The following is an 18971-nucleotide window of genomic DNA, read 5'->3' on the forward strand; positions in this document are numbered from 1 at the left end:
CTTTATTATGCTTTTCTTTCAACTTTTATATATATATGTAAATTTTCAAATTATAAATTTAGGAAATGGTTTCAAAGAATTAGCATAACTATTATTGATTTATGAATGAATCTAGGAAAAAGGAAACACTTGCATTTGTGGCGAAAATTTGGTATTTATTAACAGATATTAAAGAACACCCAAAAGTTGGAAAATGACATTATGGCCATAGATTGGAATTTTCAATGTTGCAAAGAAGTCACTTCTCTACAATCTGATCTATGCTATCACAGCATTTCATTCAAAAATTCACATTTTTATGGGACTTAGGGATATTTTAATTATATGGAAAAGAACAAACAGTTAAAAATAATCAGAATTCTTAGTGAAATACAAGGAGAGAGGAAGAATTATTATTATTTTGTATGGCAAGGCTTATTTCCATCAAATTAAGACTGTATATAAATGTTAATAGTCCAGTTGAGAGAAGAGAGAGTGCAGAAATAAAGTAGGGACCCTAGATAGAGTTAACAATGAACATTAGTGGACAAATATGGGATTTTCAATATTTGGTGTCTAGACATTTGGATATCAGTTTTAATTATATGTATAATATATAAACCCACACACATATACACACGTGCATACACATATATAAACATACCACACATACATATATTTGGATATGGATGAATCCTAATTTCACTTTGCACTAAAAATATCAATTCCATGAAAATAAAAGAGACAAATTTTAAGGAAGGAATACAATTCTTTAGCAAATAATATGAACAATTTCCTGTGATCAGTATATGAAAGGACACAACAATGATAAACCACACATTAAATGCGTGATGAAACTGATTACCATAGAGTAAGAAAGAACTTTGGTTCATGAAACTATACCATACCATAAAATGAAAACAAAGCACAAATTGGGAGTAACTACTTCAACAAATATGTGTGTGTGCGCCAAAGAATTAATGTCTTGAATATATGAATTTGGTAGATTGATTGTAAATATGCTTTGCATTCTTAACATTTCCTTGTATCCTTACCCTTTGCCATGTGACTTTGCAGCTCTTCCTCTCAGGCAGTGGAGTTCAATTCTTCACTTTTGAACCAGGCCTGTCCTTATATTGGCTTTGGCCAACATAATGTCAGAAGCAATTGTGTGTCCACTTTCACACTAGACCTGAAAATTTTTTGCATGTTTTTATTCAGTCTCCTGGATCCTTGCTACCATCATGAAGTGAAGCCTTGGCTGGTTGGCTAGAGGATGAAAAACTCTGGGGAGGAGAGGTGCATCATGCTGGAAAAGAGCACAGTTAACTTTGTGAATCAGAGCAGTCTAGCCACCCTGCACTTGATTGCAAATAATGAGAAACCCTAGCCAAGAACAGGAGAAATATCAGCTTAGCCCAGCCTAAACTGTGAATCCACAATAATGAGCTAAAAAATATTAATATTTTTCACCTTAAGCAACTAAGTTTAAGGGTAGTTGGTTACAAAGCTACTGCTGATGATACAATAATGATCTCCTACTAGCAAATTAAATAAAAGATGCACAAACTAATAGAAATGAGCAAATTAAACTCTGCCTGTTCTCATGGAAATTAAAAAAAAAAACCAGATGCACAATGAGGGGTTATCACCTATCCTGCAGATTGCAAAACAGTTGAAAAGTAAAGAACATTGTGTATTGGCTGGAAAGTAGAGGAAGGGGATATCTCATATGTGGCCCATAAAGGTATAAGATAGAAAAAAATCACTTTGGAAAAAATGTTATATAATCAAATAAATGTAAACCTCTTCATATTGTATTTCCCAGCAATTTGAGTCTTAGATATAAGAATATATCCGAAAGATACACTTGTATAATAGTACCAGGAGACTTGTGTAAAAATGTATTTAGAAGCATTGTTCATAATGGCAAAAATCACACAAATAATTAAAGATTCTATGTAAATATTTTGATAACTAATTTATGGTATATTTATAAAAGGCAATACTATGTAGATGTAAAAATGAACAAACTACTGACATATGCAAAACTGATGATTCTCACTCTTAATGTTAACTAAATGAATGAAGTTATGGAAGAATATAGTTTGATTCCCCTTAGATAAATTTCAAGAAAGTTAAAATGATGGATACCTTAAGTGACATGCGCTTAGGTATAAAACTATAAAAATAATCAAAGAAACATGATCATTCTCAAGGTTAGGAAACAGATTCCTCTGAGGGAAGGAGATATGATCTGTAAGGATCAGATTAGCAAAATGTACTATTTCATAACACAAATGGTTTTCAGTTGATTGTTATTATTTTAGGTTTAAATCTATGTCTTATACCAGATTTTGTGTTTATGATATATTTCATATTTTTAGAAAGCATGTGGCAAGTAAATTAACTTACTCAACTCAATGCTTAAATTGACAGCACATAATTTAAATAGAAAGCTTATTTCTTTTTACATCAAAAATAAAATTTGTGTCTCTGACATTAAAATTAAAAAACAGAGTGTATACCATTCTGTGCACTCTGCACTAATTACTAAAGAAAGTATGTACTCAGGAATGTCTCTTCAGAAGTGTTACAGGGAAAGGCCAACAGGTACTGATATGGGAAGAAAGATAAGGCAATTAGGGACTGAGGAAGAGATTGGAAGATACTTACTTTTCACTTGATATCATTTCATACTATTTAGAATTTTTTTTTGTTAGTTTTTAAACTTTTAGAATAATTTAAAAAATTAATTCATTAAAAGTTTAAAATTTCAGGGATGAGAAGAACAATCCATTACTCTTTGCAATGGACCCCTTTCTGTAGGAATTCGGGGAGGAAATTGTTATTGGGAGTATGGTCTACAAACCTCAGAAAACAAGCAAATTCAAGGGGGGATTATCCATTCTGTCTGGTTTGGTGAAAACTTCAGGCTCAGAGGTCTCAGCTAGGTCCTGGCAAATATAACCTACAGATTCAGATATAGAGGATCACATAATGCGACTCCTTTATTTTAGAAATGAAGAAAATGAGACATTATTTCACCAAGGATACAGATTCAATTATGGAGATAGGGTTAGAATGCAAATCTTGTCCAATTATCTCCCCATTCAGCTAATCGTTTCCTGATGTTGTGGAAGAAGGAGAAAACTATTGGGACTGCACATTGATATATATTTAAATAGGAAATGTTAGGGAAATCAATGTGGCCCAAAGATGTGCTGAGATGCTTACAAAGCAGAATACATGGTGAGGGTAATAGAGAGGCCTCCTGAGGCCCCCAGTGTGACTTATCACCTGAAAGTTCTCTTCACTCTGCTTCTCATTTAAACTCTTGGCCAGGACCACGACCTCACGCTGTATCTGGTAGTGAAGGGCAGTCAGGGCTGGGGTTCGCTTGTGCTTTTTTGCTATATTGCAAAGAACTGGATAATCCAAGAGAACAGGTGAGTTCTGGTCCACCCTGGAAGAAAGACAGAAAGACTGAGTAGCTGTTGCCAGGCATTCAACTTTTTAGAGGCTCCTGACTGAATAAGGTGATCTGTATTAGACCAGTAGTTCTCAAAATATGGTCACTAGAGGAGCAACACTATACAACCTGGGAAATTATTAGAAAGGCAAATTCTAGGACTTCATTCCAGACTTATTGAATCAGAGCCCCAGATGTGGAGTCGAGTAATCTGTGTTTTATCATGTCCTCCAGGTCATTTTTAATTGTTTGACTCTTTGAAAAATGGTTCCAGGCCCTTGAATTGTTTTTTCTACTTTCCTTTGTTTATATTCTTCTCTTGGTAAACCTTAGAAGAAGGAAAATAAACTGCATGGAAGAAAGAAAGGGAAGATTTTGGTCATGTTCATTTTAACTTTTCTAACGTGATGCTGAATTCTTGCAGGCTCTAAATGAGAACTATTCATTCTCATCATTAAGTATAATGTGCAATATTTCAATAAAAATTAACAAAACATTTTCAAATGGTAATTTTTTTCAAGCCTCATATAGCCGGGAGTTACATAATATTATTATTTATAGATAAAGTAATGCTTATAGAAGCTGCTCTTGAACTGTTTTAATCAGCTAAAAATTTATTAAAATTATGACTTAAGCTTTTGCCTTTGGTACTGCCTTTTGGATTGTTTAGATTTCAAAGCAGATATGTATTATTAATAATACATAAAATGTAAAACAATGTGCTGGGTTATGGGTTTTAAAGGAGTGTTTCTGAAATCCCTATCATGTAAACACACAATTGAGAGCTATATCCAGGAAACAGCTTGATATGATTGAAAATGTTTCATCTATACTGGGATTTTAGGTAAATCCCCTATTCTCATTACCACTTTTCATGTCGATGGGATCCCAGAGCACTATAGGCAACAAGCACAATGTCTTTCGACTTGCAGTAGTCCAACAGTTTTCTCTGGTTAAGATAAGGGTGACATTCTACCTGTGGAATGCCAAGACAGAAATGTGTTAGAGTATATGAAAAAAATCACACTAAAATGTGAAAGAAAGAGTAAAAGTCAAAGAAGGCAACCCTCTTCATGTTAAACATGAACAGAAATTATCAAGAAGAAATAATGAATTGAACAAACTAAATTTCTGTCACTTGCCCCTGGAAAGGTCAACACTGTGATGTTCCATAGAAGAAGCACCTCTATTGACCAGATCTTCGTTCTAAATGCCATCACCTTCTACAAGGAAAAATGACTTATACTTGATATGAGGTAGGGAAAGAACCATTTGAGCTATGGAAATCAATTTGTGACAGAAAAGAAAAAGTCAGTCAATGACTTAAGAGGGCATGTGAAAAGACAAGCACACCATTTTGGGAGTGGGGGTTCATTGGCCTCATTTGAGTAGATATGATCATCAAGTGGAATTTTCTCCTTATTTTCTTTTTTTTAGGAGACACCAGGGATTGAACCTGGGACCTCTTATGTGGGAAACAGGTACTCAAACCACTGAGTTACCTGCTCCCGGTAGTTGAATTTTTTTTTAAAGCTCAAACCACTGAGCTCAAATGGAATTCGACTACTACATTTCTTATCACATTGAATCAGGAGAAATCCATGATAGTCCACAGTGATGAGTGAGAGAATCATCACCATTGAACATGATTATTACAGTACTCCTCAGTATATTTATAATTAAAGGAAAAGAGATAAGTATTTGCCTTATCTAATAATTATGATTTTGGCTTATTCTGAGTTGATGAATGAATTTTTCAATGTAGAAAAATCTAAGCTAAGGAAAGTATAAACAGTGATGTTATTAGTCAGTCCAAGAGTGCTGATGCAAAAATACCAGAAATTGCTTTGGTTTTTATAAAAGGTATTTATTTGGGGAAGGAGCTTACAGATACCAAGCCATAAAGCATAAGTTACTTCCCTCAGCAAAGTCTATTTTCTCGTGTTTGAGCAAGATGGCTGCCAATGTCTGCGAGGTTTCAGGCTTCCTGGGTTCCTTCCTTCCAGGATTTTGTTTCTCTCTGGGTTCAGGGTTTCTCTCTTCCCAGGGCTTGCATCTTCCTGGGGCTTGTTTCTCTTTCCTCTGTGAGCTTACTTCCCGGATCTCCAGTTTAAGGCTTCAGCATCAAATTCAAACATCAAAAACCTGAACTCTGTCCATTGCCATGCTGTTTATCAGTACTCAGTGCCCTAATGATGTGACCCAATCTAAGCCCTAATGATAATTAATCATGACCAGGTACAGACCAGGTTAAAAACATAATCTAGTATCTACTTTTGTAATTCATAACCAAATCAAATTGCTACAGTGATAAAAATAGGAAATTATGATTTGCATACTCCAATTAAATAATGGTTTCAGGCAAAAATCTTACATGGATATCAACCATTACATCAAAAGTTGTAGAAAATGAGTTTTCCCTCATGCCAAATTATCACCCATTATAAAACTTGGTAATTGCAAAGGGAAAATCATATGTTATAGAGTAGCTCTGGCTACCAGGTAATGCAGAGATTAAATCTAGCCTCACTAATAACAGGACAACCTGTCATTATGTGCTTCCTAATGGACTGCAGTTGTAAGGATTTAGCAACTTGATATTTTGTTCCCCAAAATGTTTAATCTGAAGATCATTAAATCTTTAGATGTAACTTCTATTGCATAGAATTATGTACTAGAGAAACCAGTATCACAAAGGCAGCAATTCTGCTAAATCTACAATATTTAATGAAAACCTGTCAGTGTATCATGGGATAAGAAAGGACGGAGTGTTGGTTACAGATGAAAAGAGCATCAAGGAACATAAATAGGAATATGCAAGCTGAAATGGATCCTGGTCAAAAAAGAAGACCCATAGATGGCATTATTAGAACAAATAGGGAAATATTAATATGAAATTGATAGTATATGTTATTAGAGAATTATTGTTAGTTTGCTGAGATAAAAAAATTATGAGTGGGAGAATATCTTCATTCTTATGAGATGTATCATGAGGTATGTAGGGGTGAAGTGTCATGTCTACAGCTTACTTTGAAAGAATTCAATAAACATGGCACATAGATACATATGTACCTACATATATATATATATACATGTTACTAAGCTTGCTAAGCTGCTCAGATACTGTGAAGTGCGTTGACTTTAACAATGGGAGTTTATTAGCTCACAAACCTACAGTTTTGAGGCTGAGAATAATGTCCAAATCAAGGCATCATGAACCCATGCTTTATTCCCATAGACCAGCTGCCAGGGATCCTGAACTCCTCTGTCATATGGCAAGGCACATGGCAGTGACTGCTGGTCTCTCCCTTTACTCCCAGGATTCATTGCTTTCAGCTGCTTGCTTCCATGCCTTTTTTCTCTGTATTCATCCCATTTACAGAGGACTTCAATAAGAAATCGAAGACCCAGCCTGGGGCATGTCCCTATTAAGAAACCTATTCAAAAGGTCCTACTTAAAATAGGTTCATACCCACAGAAATGTTGTAGCTTTAAGAACATGATTTTCTGGGGTACCCAAAGGTCCAAACAACCACATTTCACCCTCTAGATCCCAAAATGACATGTTCTTTCCATATGGAAAATGCATTCATTCTGTCATAATATCCCTTAAATCATTTCAGTGACAGTGTTAACAACAAAGTTTGATCAAAATCCTATATTTTTTTGTGTTGCATTTGTGTAGACTAAAGCTTCTTTAAAGAAAAAAAAGTTTTAAAAAAATCAGTTACAGGTGTGATCTGTCCTGGGGCACAGCTCCCTTCCATCTGTGGACTTGTGAAACTTAGAGAACAAGTTATCTGCTTCCAGTACACAATGAAGGGACAGTTATAGCATAAATATTTCCATTCCTATAGGGAGAAATTGGAAGGAAAACAGGGGTCACAGGGCCCAAACAATTTTGAAACCCTGCAGGGTATAATCCATTAGATTTCAAGGTCTTAGAGTCATCTATGGAAGGACGGCTTGTCCTCTGGTCCTGATGGGGTGGTAGCTCCACCTTCTCTAAGGACTTGCACCATGGCCATACTCTCACCAAACACTGAGGTAAAGGCTCCAACATCTTCAAGCACTGGGGTGATGACCAGGCTCAAAGCTCCATCCTTGCCAAGCATGGAGGAGGTGTCCAGGCCCTCCTCAATCCCCCAGCCATCTGCAAAAACTGTGGTGGTAACACTTTTCCTGTACAACAGGGCAGAAGGCCCATCCTCTCCAAGTGCCCATGCATCCTCACCCTTTCCACCCATGGGTGGGTTTGCTCTCTCGGTTTGAGAAGATGTTTTCAGTCCAGACCTCAGCCTCCATGGTCCTGCACTCAAAATGATTTTTCCATCAATGTGCTGTGCCCCTTTTCTGTCACTTTCAGTCCAGGCTGGCAGTGATTCTTTTAAAACAGATCTTGCCAAAATCTTGGTTTCACAAATGGTACACAGGAGTCCAAATCATCAGACAAATGAACTCTCTAGATAACTGCATTTCCAGTCCTGACATTCACTGTATGGCTCTTGTGGTCCCATGTTCAGATAAATCTTCACATGGAGCACTATTCCCTGGGTACTTACTTAGTTACTGGAAGTCCAGAATTTTCCCAACCATCAATATTCTGTTTTGGTTTTTTTTTGTACCCAAGAGTTCAGTTCCCAGCTTATCCCTTTCTGCTCACATTTTACTATAACCAGCAAAAGGAAACCCGCTTCATATTCCACATTTAGTTTGGAAATCTCAGTCAAATACATAAGTTCATCACTTCAAATTCTGCCTTCTTTCTGACATCAATAATCAATTCTGACAAGTTCTCTGGCATTTTAAAACAAAGATCACCTTTCTTCAAGTTTGGAATAAAGTTCATTATTTCTATCTAAGGCCTCATTGGAAGTAACTTTTGTGTCCATATTTCTACTGACAGTTTCTTCTAAGAAATCTAGGACTTTTCTCTCAAGCACCTCACAATTCTTTCCACCCCTGCTCTTTACCTAATTACAAAAATTGACATTTTTGTTATTTTTTAAGAGCAGCACCCCACTTTACTAGTAACAAAATCCGTTTTAGTTTACCAAACCACTCAGCAACTCAAATACCATGAAATGCATTGACTTTAAAAATGGGAATTTATTGCTTGAGAAGCTTACATTTTTTAGACTGAGAAAAATGTCCAAATCTAGGCATCATGAAGTGATGCTTTATCCCCAAAATCTGGCTGCCAGGAAGCTTGGACTCCTCTGTCACATGGAAAAGCACATGGCAGTGTCTGCTGGTCTCTCCCTTCTCTCCCAAATTTCATTGCTTTCAGTTGCTCTTTTCTGTGGCTTTTCTTCCTCTGTATTCATCATATTTATAAAGGACTCCAGTAAGAAAATTAAGACCCTCCCTGGTCCAAGCCCTTTCTGAATAAACCTACTCAAAAGGTCCTACTTATGAAAGGTTCACACTCAGAGAATAGATCGACTCTAAGAACATGAATTTCTGGGGTAACCAAAGTTTCAAACAACCACACGTAACTTTGGCAAGATTGGCAAACCATTTTTTATATCAGGGGCAAAATATATAGGTGAACTATATCATATTTTAAATTTTACTTTGAACATTTTGATAAAAATTAGAGGCAAAGTTAATGCTAGAACACAGCACTAAATATAAAAAACATATTCTTGAACTTTGTAATTATATTGCCCAATCTAGGACACTCTACCAGTCCTAGGTTCCACGTTCTTAAAAAAAGTAAATTAGAACAAGGAAACAGTCTCAGAATAGATACTTTTAAACAGTTAATTTAATGGTAAAAAGCAGGGAGGAGAACCAGACCAAGACCTAGTCAGTGACAAGATCTGCCTATGTTCTTACTAAAGGCCTCTTAGAGTTGGTTTCCTCCACCTTTATCTTCACTGTAAACTGGTTACTTCATCTCTCAAACCTGGACTCTTGTTGATTTTTGACAAAGTGTTCAGGCCCCCAAATGGAGCACAAGCCCTTAACACCTATCTGATCTTCTTTTCACTCTTTCTTTGTTAATAATCACACTTACAAGTTAGTGGATTTTCTTACTAAAGGTGATTCATTCCAAATCATTTCACCCAAAAATTTCTGGTCATCCTTTAAAGCTCAGGTAAATGTTCACCTTCCCTCAAGGTGTTATTAACTCTACCTGCCCTCCTTGATCTCTTTTTTTCCTCTAAATTCTTTCATATAATTAAATGTTAAGTCCACCCCCCTCCTTTTCACTAAAACTTTATGAGGCAGAGTTACAATAAGGGTTTTATCCCTGTCCTTCTAGACAGATAAGCTGCTTTCTAGACTATTCTGTTATGTAAAGGTAAGATGTGTAGGAGGGGAGAATGTACAGGCATCTGGCAGAGGTGCAGAAAGAAGAATGTGAAGAACAGAAAAGTGTAAGCCCCTCCTGGGTTAAGGAAGTTACTCACCTGGTTGCAGACAGGCTTGTACTTGAGCCCTGACTTGTTCAGGGTCCTCTTCAGCTGCTTGTGGTTAAAGTTGGACACACCAATGGACTTGGTCAGTCCTGCATCCTTACATTTCTCCAGGGCCTGGGAAAAAGAGATTGTGAAGAAGGAATATGAAAAATTGACTATACATCAAGAAATGCTGAGAGAACTGTTAGTGAGAACAAGTGTCAAGAAATGACCATGAAGCTGACTGACTTTGGCTGTATCACAGAAGAAAAATGTAAAAAATGAAAAAGGGAAGGAGTAGAAAGAAATGACTTTTTCCTTCTATGGAAAAACAGAAGTGACTATTGCATAATGAGGAAAATAGAAGCCTATACTCACTGCTCCCAATCCTTCCCTCCCGTTCTCTTTATTATTGATAAAGGCTCTCCCCAACACTATTCTACCAAAGAGGCTTCTCAAGCTCATCCATTGCTACATCCAATTATGCCTAGCTCATTTGACCTAGCAGCAGCATTGGACACAGTTGAAAATTTTTTCCTTAATATACTTTCATCACTTGCTTCCAGGCACTGAACTATTTTGGTGGTTATCCTAATTGCCTGGCTTCTTCTCTTGCTAGAATTTTGTCTTTCTCAATTGTAATATTGGAAGCTTTAGGTTCACTCTTCAGAACTTGTCTGTTCTCTATCTTCTCTCCCTCCTTATTGATCTCATTCAGATTCATGCTTTAAATACGATCTACTTGCCCCAGACTCCTAAATTGATATCTCCTCCAAGATCTTTCCAAGACTTTAATATTTGTAGAATCCTAGATTCCTCTGCCTACTCAACAACTCTATTGGGATGTCTGAGTAGGCATATCATAGTGAAGAATTCCAAAACACAGCTTCTAATCGTCTTCCCTAACCTGTTTCTCTTCCTGTCTTCTCCATTTCACAGAACGTCATTTCCACCTATGGCAGTTTGACATTCTTTAATGAATCCCAAAAAGAGAACAATTATGTTTGTGAACTAAATTCATTCCTGTGTGTATGAGACATTTTGAAATTGAACTACATCAGCAAGGCATAACTCAGGTTGAGTCTCTGCCCTCTTGCCAAGTCTGATAGAAATAGAGACACACAGTAAAAGGAAACTCCACCATATTTGATCTACCATGTGAGAGAAGGAGAGGCTCAAAGAGAGGAGGTTCAGGGCGAAATGACCCATATGCCTGACAGCTTTCAGCTGAACCCAGGAAGTAAGCAGAGCCACTAGGACTGGGAGGCCCAGTAAGAGACAAGCCCTCTGTCGGGTTTGCCCACAGCTGTGGAAAAGCGGAGACCTTGGCAGAGATCGGTGGCCATCTTACTTCACCACAAGGCAGGTGGCTTTGGGGAGAAAGCACCTCTTATAGTGACTTGAATTGGGCTTTTCATAGCCTTGAAACCATTAGCTTTTACCCCAAATAAATCCCCTTTAAAAAAGCCAACCCATTTTTGGTACTTTACATCAACAGTTCTTCTGTTAACTAATATTCCACCTTTCCATTTGTCCAGGCCAAGGACTTCAGTGTTAATCGGTCCTTCTCATTGTCTCACGCCCCTCATCCATTCTGCTTTCATTACAGATTCAGAGTCCAACTGATTCTTACAATCTCCCTGGCATCTTTGATATAAAACCATCATTTCTCTTCTTGATTATTTTAGTGGCTCCTTACCTGCTTTCCCTACTCCAAGTCCTATCCTTCTAGATTCTAGTCCACATCATTTAGATACAGTGCTCTTCATTAGAAGTTTCTCTCATGATATAAATTATCCAAGTCCACCCTGTCCATTATGGTATCCACTGGACAATTGTGGCTGTTTTCCAATTAAAATATGTTATCGAATGTAGCAGTTTGATATGGTTATGAATTCCAAAATTATATATTGGATTATGCTTGTAATCTGACCTGTACCTGGGTATGACTGAGTTATGATTAGGGCATTGAGTCACCACTTCTTGGTGGGTGGGGATGAACAGGTAAAAGGCATGGAAAAAACAGAGTTGGGGGTTTCTGATGTTGGAGTTCTGAGGTTGGAGTTTGGTGCTAAACCCTTGACCTGGAGCCCTGGGAAGTAAGCTCACAGAGGAAGAGAAGCCAGCCCCAGGAAGAAAGGAACCTAGACCTGAGAGAGAAGCAAGACCCTGGAAGGGAGAAACCCAGGAAGCCTGAAACCTCACAGCCACCTTGATCCAATAAGTGAAAATAGACTTTGGTGAGGGAAGTAAATTATGCTTTATGACCTGGTATCTGTAAGCTCCTACCCCAAATAAATAACCTTTATAAACACCAACCAATTTCTGGCATTTTCCATCAGCACCCCTTTCACTGACTAATACAGAATTTGGTACCAAGGAGTGGGGAAGTGCTTTTGCAATTACTGTAATGCTAAAATGGTATTATAAATGAGTAAGGGGTATTTTTTGGAGGAAGTCTGTGATACTTGATGGAAAAGGCCTAGATCACTTTGAAGAGATTGTTGATAGCAATATGGATGCTAAAGAGACTTTTTATTATACCTTAGTGTTGGAGTCGCAGACTCGAAGGGTATTGGGAATGAAAGACAAAGAGAGATTGGGATCAGGAGATCTAAGAGCATTGAAGCCTCAAGCTCATCAGACAAATTTATTAGTCTCAGGGTTTTGCTTATATACCCCAATGGGTCATGAGAAGCAGGAACTATTCTAGATAACTATTACCATTACCACATTTTTACTAACACAGTGAATTAGATAGTTACCAAAGCTCATAATATTCTATTATATTATTGAAACAAATATATTCATTAATCTTGTTGCCCAGGTTACTTGAGATATCAAGTCTGGGTTCTGCTGGAATGTTATGTTTCCCAGAGAGATTAGCCACCTGCACATATATCTCTAGGGACAACATGACCCAGTGGTCAGAAAGTAACTTGCTACCATGGAAACAGCATGCCTTTGTTTCCCACATTTCCCCTTTTTTGTTTTAGTCAGGGTGTCTGTGCCTGTCTTAGGTTGCCCTCCTCTGAGAGTTTTACCCATCATTGACTACCAGCCAAGCCCTCTGACCATGGGGAACTATATCAGATTTTTTGCAAGTACCAAATTATTAGCTTGTCCCATTGCATCAACATGGTGCAGGCTTCGGCATACTTCTCGTCCCAGGCAAGTGACAACAATGAGCAACAAGATTAACACACAAAGTCCTATTCCTAATGCTGACAAAAAATGTTGAGACTTCCACCAATTTACTGGATTAAATTTATTGAAATGAGAAATCAAATCATTAAAGATATCCTTATCTTCAGCTACATAAATCTGATTATGAGACATTTCTAATATCTTTTTCTGTAATTCTTCTATTTCTAATGACATATTACCTTTATGACCTATCAAATGTTTTTAATCTTTTCCCAATCAAACATAGAATTATTATAAGCAAGTGGAGTAATGCAAAAGTTACTTTCATTCCAATCACATTTCAATTCCCTAAGTAGATTTAAGTTATATACTTGATCTCCAAGATGTAAAACCGCTGATTCTAAATCATTAACTCTACTGTTTAATTCTCCATCAGTATGTTCTTGACTATGCCATAAGTCCCTAGCATTCTTATGCCATTCATGCATGTATTGTTGAGTCTGCACCATCCCATGCAAGGCCACGGTAGCTATAGCGGCAGCTGCAATGACACCAATCAATCCTAATATGCCAGCTATTAGTCCCACAAATCGCTTCAAGCACTTCAGGATTTCTCGAGCCATATGGAACAGCAGTTGACTCTCAGGTGATGATTGCCAAATTCAGTTCAGTTGCACTGGGATCCACACTCCCCACTGCCTTCAAGCCATTGTAATGAAATCTTCATTCTGTAAAATATTTTCAGACAAACAAGTATGCAAGGCCCCACTTTTATAAAATAGAGCATTCTCAGTTATGGTTAATTTTCTGACCACAAATACATAAGGGTCTCTTACACATGATTAAAAATGATGAATTTGATCTAAATGCAAATATTGACCATTCTTACTATTATTCCTAATCCATTCTACAGTAGGAGCTATTCCTAGAAAAACTTTCCACAAATTCTTTTGTTTATGTATAGATGTAATGTTACACCATGGAGAAGGGATCCATTTCCCTTTATATTTCCAAACACTATTATTTTTAGTAAAAATTATTTTTTGTTGTCCTTTACTATTTAGACCATGCCAAATAAATCTGTCATTATATTCAATGGGACTCCCCATAGGGGCACTTTCCCACACTATTCCATAGGAATCATTAAAAACGACAGATCCTCTTCCTATATAGCACCCTTGCCATCCTCCTTTATCCCTACTGTCTTTTTTGTGGACGATCATAAGTAGGATTTTTGGTCATGATTAAATTGAAAGAGGGAAATAAAGTTCCAATAGACTAAGTATTTTTATTTTTGAAGATAATCATGGTCTGATTTTTAACATACATACAGGAAGGATGGTTACCAATGCATAAGGGCTGATAATCAAATGGTAATACAAGATTATAAATTCTCTATCCTTCCTCATGGGGTTTAATTGGTAACCGATTATCAATTGGTCCAGGGAATATATGGGTTTTATTCAGATATATAGGAAAGAATGGATCTTTCTAGGTTAACACTCTAAGTAATTACTGGCAGCTTCCTCATTATTTACAATCACCATTATCAGAAGTTGTAGGAGACACCATCTCTTCATTCCGAGGTTTAATCCTTTTTGTAGGTAACCAAATTTGTTCTCCATTTTCTGAAATGACAAGAGCATAGCCTCGCCCCCATACTTTAATCCTGCCTTTTTTCCATTCATTGCTTAAAATATCTTTCCAGAATATTGGTTGATCTTCATTTCCTTCATCCACTGTAAATGTTGGACATTTTCCAAAGTGACATTTCACAGGTGTCAATGAATTATAACCATTAAGAAAATTTAAAGTAAATAAAGCTTTTGCCAATTGATCTTTTGGTGTTATAATACCATCATCTCCCCCTTTTTGTTTTAAAAGCATAGTTTTTAGGGTATGATGGCTGCGTTCAACTATGGCTTGACCTGTAGGATTATAAGGAATACCAGTAACATGTTCTATGGTATACGTAGAACAAAAAGAAGCAAAAGACTTACTAGTGTAAGAAGGGCCATTATCAGTTTTAATTTTCAAGGGGCATCTCATTACAGCAAAAGCAGACCATAAATGTGAACGAACATGATGAAAACATTCACCACTTTGTGCAGTAGCCCACAAAAAATGAGAGTAAGTATCAATGCAGACATGGACATATCATAATTTACTAAATGATGGTATGTGAATAACATCCATCTGCCACAGTTGATTAGGAGCCAGGCCTCTGGGATTAGTCCCAGCCTGAAAAGGCACTGTGGTTAAGGGTCCATAGGTGGGACAGGTGTGAATAATTTCTTGAGCTTGATGTTTTGTTAATTGAGGAAATTTATGTCTAAGTCCCTTAGTGTTAATATGAGTTAATGCATGATATTTACTATCATCTTGCAAACATCCTACTAATAAATCAGCTCTTGCATTTTGAGTAGCTAGAGGACCAGGAAGGGAAGAATGAGACCGGATATGAGTAATATATATGGGCTGATTTCTTTGCTGAATGAGGGCTTGAATGTTGGCAAAAAGTTGAGACAAATCATCAGTAATAAAAATATGAGCTGTTTCAATATGACCAACAGTTAAACATACATATTCGGAGTCAGAGACAATATTCAAGGGTTATTGAAACGTTTGTAAAACCTTAATGATGGCTGAAAGCTCTGTGCATTGAGTAGATGAATAAGGAGTCTGCCAAACCTGTTCTTTTTGAGAAGTAACGTATGCTGCTTTTCCATTACTACTACTATCAGTAAATACTGTACAAGATGGTTGGGCTATGCATATAACCCTGAAAAGCACTGCAAAAGTCTATTGTTGTTTGTTTGTTTTTTTTACAGATAAACGAATGGTCAATCAAGATTGAAAATGCCGTTATCTGGGAAAGACCTGTGCAAAGTCTTACTGCCTGATGGTTTGGAACCCTGCTTCCTGCATGCTAAACCAACAAAGTTTTTGAGAGAGCTGTATTAGCATAATCACTGTCAGCCTGGAATAAAAAGGACATAGATGGAGTTGAAGAAGGACAACCACCACACCATGGAGCCTAGAGTGCCTACAACTGAAAGCAGGAGGATTGCATCCAGTAACCATGTGGAATCTGAGCCTCCTCTTGACATAGAGGTGCAACGGACACAACCAATCCAAGGTCCACAGAGAAAATGTGGCATTGGAGTGGGAAAAGTGGACATGGTGGCTGATAGGTATGGGGAATGGCAGGAAGAGATGAGATGTAGAGGCGCCTTTGGGACTTGGAGTTGCCCTGGATGGTGCTTCAGGGGCAATCACCAGACATTGTAAATCCTCCCAGAGCCCACTGGATGGAATGGGGGAGAGTGTGGGCCATGATGTGGACCAATGACCATGAGGTGCAGAGATACCCAGAGATGTACTTACCAAATGCAATGGATGTGTCATGATGATGGGAGTGAGTGTTGCTGGGGGGGGAGGGGTGCGGTGGGGGTGGTGGGGTTGAATGGGACCTCATGTTTTTTTAATGTAATATTTTTACAAAATCAATAAAAATAAAAAAATTAAAAAATTAAAATCAAAAAAAAAAAAAGGACATAGAAAGGAGAGATTGAAGCAGAAACAGCTTTAAGAGGAAAACCATGGAAGCTGAGATCTGGGATTAAGTCTACACCTTGGCCAAGAGAAGAACCCTCCCATATGTACAGAGACAGTGAGTTTGTCCCAGCAGTTGAAGAGGATGAATGATCCTGTTCGATGTTCTGGGACAGTTTTGCTGCCCCAGGGTACAGAGAGAGTGGAGCACATTCCCAAAGGATTAGGGCAGTTAAGGTCAGCACCCCACATATCTGAGAGGGGTGGACCTGTCCCCCAAAGGTTAGGGAAGGCCAGGTGGTCAAATCATTGCTCTGAGAGTGTTCAGCCTACATGCCAAAGTTTAGGGGAAATGTTGTCTTCACATCACTGTACTAGGGGGATCTAATCCAAAGACTGGGTGAGGTGTGGCAATCACCCCAGCACTCTTGGAGGAAGAGGTCTAGATATTGGTCAACACCGAAATGCTTGATGAGGGTGGAACCAAGAAAATGGTCATTAGGCAAGACTGGGGAAAGGATGGGTCCCCATATGGCAACAAGGAGAAGAAACCATCATCTTAAGAATAACTTTCAGATTGAAACCTAATGGAGGATGCCCTGAAGATTTACTGAAATATAGAGGACCTGAGACTCATGTTTCTCTCCCAATTTCCCCTTACTGTAATGAAAATATTTGTCTATGTCCATTTGTGTATAAGAAACACAAAAATTGTTTTGTAAGTTCAGAGGCCTGTAGGAGACCGGACTTCACCCCAAGTTAAACTGTATTTCTTTAAATTGATTGTGATATGATTTAGTACTTGCATTGTTACTGATTTAAGGTTTTTTTAAAATATTGTAATGTCTTTTTGGAATTCAGAGGGTGGAGTGTAGCAGTTTGATACTGTTATGAATTCCAAAAATAGATATTGGATTATGCTTGTAATCTGATCTGTACCTGGGCATGACTGAGTTATAATTACGGTGTTGAGTCCCCATGCCCTGGGCAAGTTGGGAATCACAGGTAAAAGGCACGGCAAAGAACAGAGTTGGGGGTTTCTGATGTTGGAGTTTGATGCTAAAACCTTAAGCTGGAGTCCCGGGAAATAAGCTCATAGAGGAAAGAGAAGCCAGCCCCAGGAAGAAAGAAATCTTGTACCCAGAGCAAAGCAAGACCCTGGAATGAAGGAATCCAGTAAACCTGAACCCTCACAGCTGTCGGCAGCCATCTTGCTCCAACAAGTGAAAATAGACTTTGGTGAAGAAAGTAACTTATCCTTTATGACATGGTATCTGTAGGCTCCTACCCCAAATAAATAACCTTTATAAAAACCAACCGATTTCTGACATTTTCCATTAGCACCCCTTTGGCTGACTAATACATTGATGAACTGATTTTTAATCTTAATGATTTATAATTAAAGTAAATTTAAATAGCCTCATGTGATTTTTCTGTACTGTGTTAGATAGTGCAAAGGTACGGTGATTCTTCTGAAAAGTAAATTAGATGAAACCCTGTAATGGCTTCCAAGCTCATACTGAATAAAAATAAAAATCCTTCTTAAAGGTTCTCCTTGAGTTGGTTCTCTCTTTGCCCTCTGACTTCATCAACTGCCATGCTTTCCTCTTCCAGTCTTCTGAGAACTCACTATTTTCATATTCAAAGCATTCTACCATCTAAGGGCCTTTGAACTTGCTGTCTCCTCTCCCCAGATTATCTTCTCCTGGATATCTGTATGACTCACCCCTCTGCAAACCTCTCCTCAAAGAGCCACTGCATGACTCACCCCTCTGCATACCTCTCCTCAAAGAGCCACCCAGCGCGAAAGAGAGTGCAGTCTGCTCAAGAATGGGCCGGCTTATAAGGACAGAAGTGGTCACAGAAGAACACACAGTGAATGGACACAGAGAGCAGACAACTGGGGGGCTGGAGGGGGCTGGGGGGAGGGGAGACAAATAAATTTTTAAAAATCTAAAAAAAAAGTCTCCATTTAAATGAAGATTTCACCTGTAAGGCTCTATAAAATAACAAATCCCCCTCCTCAGTGAAACTCCCCCTTCTCATTACCGTGTACTACTTCTTTCCACATAATTTATCACCATCTGACAACTTTTGTTTACCTTTCACCTTGCTTATTGTCTGTCCCCTCTAACTTGAATGTAGGATCATGAGGGCAAGGAGTTTTTTGTCCCATTGCGCTGAATAATAGAGTCATAGATGAATGTCGTAATTTTAAGTCTATGTATAGCAGACAGAATAAAGCAAAATTGTCAGAAGGTCTTCAGTTAGATTACAAAAAGAAATAGGTTAAGAAATAGTAAAATATCTACTAGTTCAGCATACAGAAAAACAAATCATAGGGTGGGCACTAGACAGGTAGCCAGAGCAATGGTAAAGTCACTGGGAATTATCTCTTTTATCTCCTACCA

The 18971-nt window shown here is 37.8% G+C and overlaps 2 protein-coding genes across 2 annotated transcripts in view; one reads left to right on the forward strand and one right to left on the reverse strand.

The window, feature by feature from the left end:
- The window catches only part of LOC101433437 (dihydrodiol dehydrogenase 3-like), a 111173-nt gene extending 93062 nt beyond the window's left edge, over positions 1–18111 (forward strand). Inside the window, exon 11 of the transcript XR_009182044.2 lies at positions 15837–18111. The gene's annotated coding sequence lies outside the window, so the exon portion shown is untranslated. The remainder of the gene's footprint in view (positions 1–15836) is intronic.
- Positions 1193–13628, reverse strand: LOC131272999 (aldo-keto reductase family 1 member C1-like). Its single transcript, XM_071210047.1, has 5 exons — positions 13512–13628; positions 9871–9993; positions 4318–4427; positions 3280–3445; positions 1193–1288 (listed from the first exon to the last, which is right to left on the reverse strand). The coding sequence occupies exons 1-5, from the start codon at positions 13626–13628 to the stop codon at positions 1193–1195; spliced, it is 612 nt and encodes a 203-aa protein (XP_071066148.1).
- Positions 18112–18971: the final 860 nt, after the last annotated feature.

The sequence above is a fragment of the Dasypus novemcinctus genome, chromosome 20 (assembly GCF_030445035.2).
Source record: "Dasypus novemcinctus isolate mDasNov1 chromosome 20, mDasNov1.1.hap2, whole genome shotgun sequence".
Lineage (NCBI taxonomy): Eukaryota > Metazoa > Chordata > Mammalia > Cingulata > Dasypodidae > Dasypus > Dasypus novemcinctus.

Coding starts and splice junctions, on each gene's coding strand:
- LOC131272999 (XM_071210047.1), bottom strand. CDS start 13,628: ATGGCTCGAGAAATCCTGAAGTGCTTGAAGCGATTTGTGGGACTAATA. Junction 3,446..4,317: donor TCCCATCGACATGAAAAGTG/GTAATGAGAATA, acceptor TCTTTCTTCCAG/GGTGGACCAGAACTCACCTG. Junction 1,289..3,279: donor AGAGTGAAGAGAACTTTCAG/GTGATAAGTCAC, acceptor GCTCTTTTCCAG/CATGATGCACCTCTCCTCCC.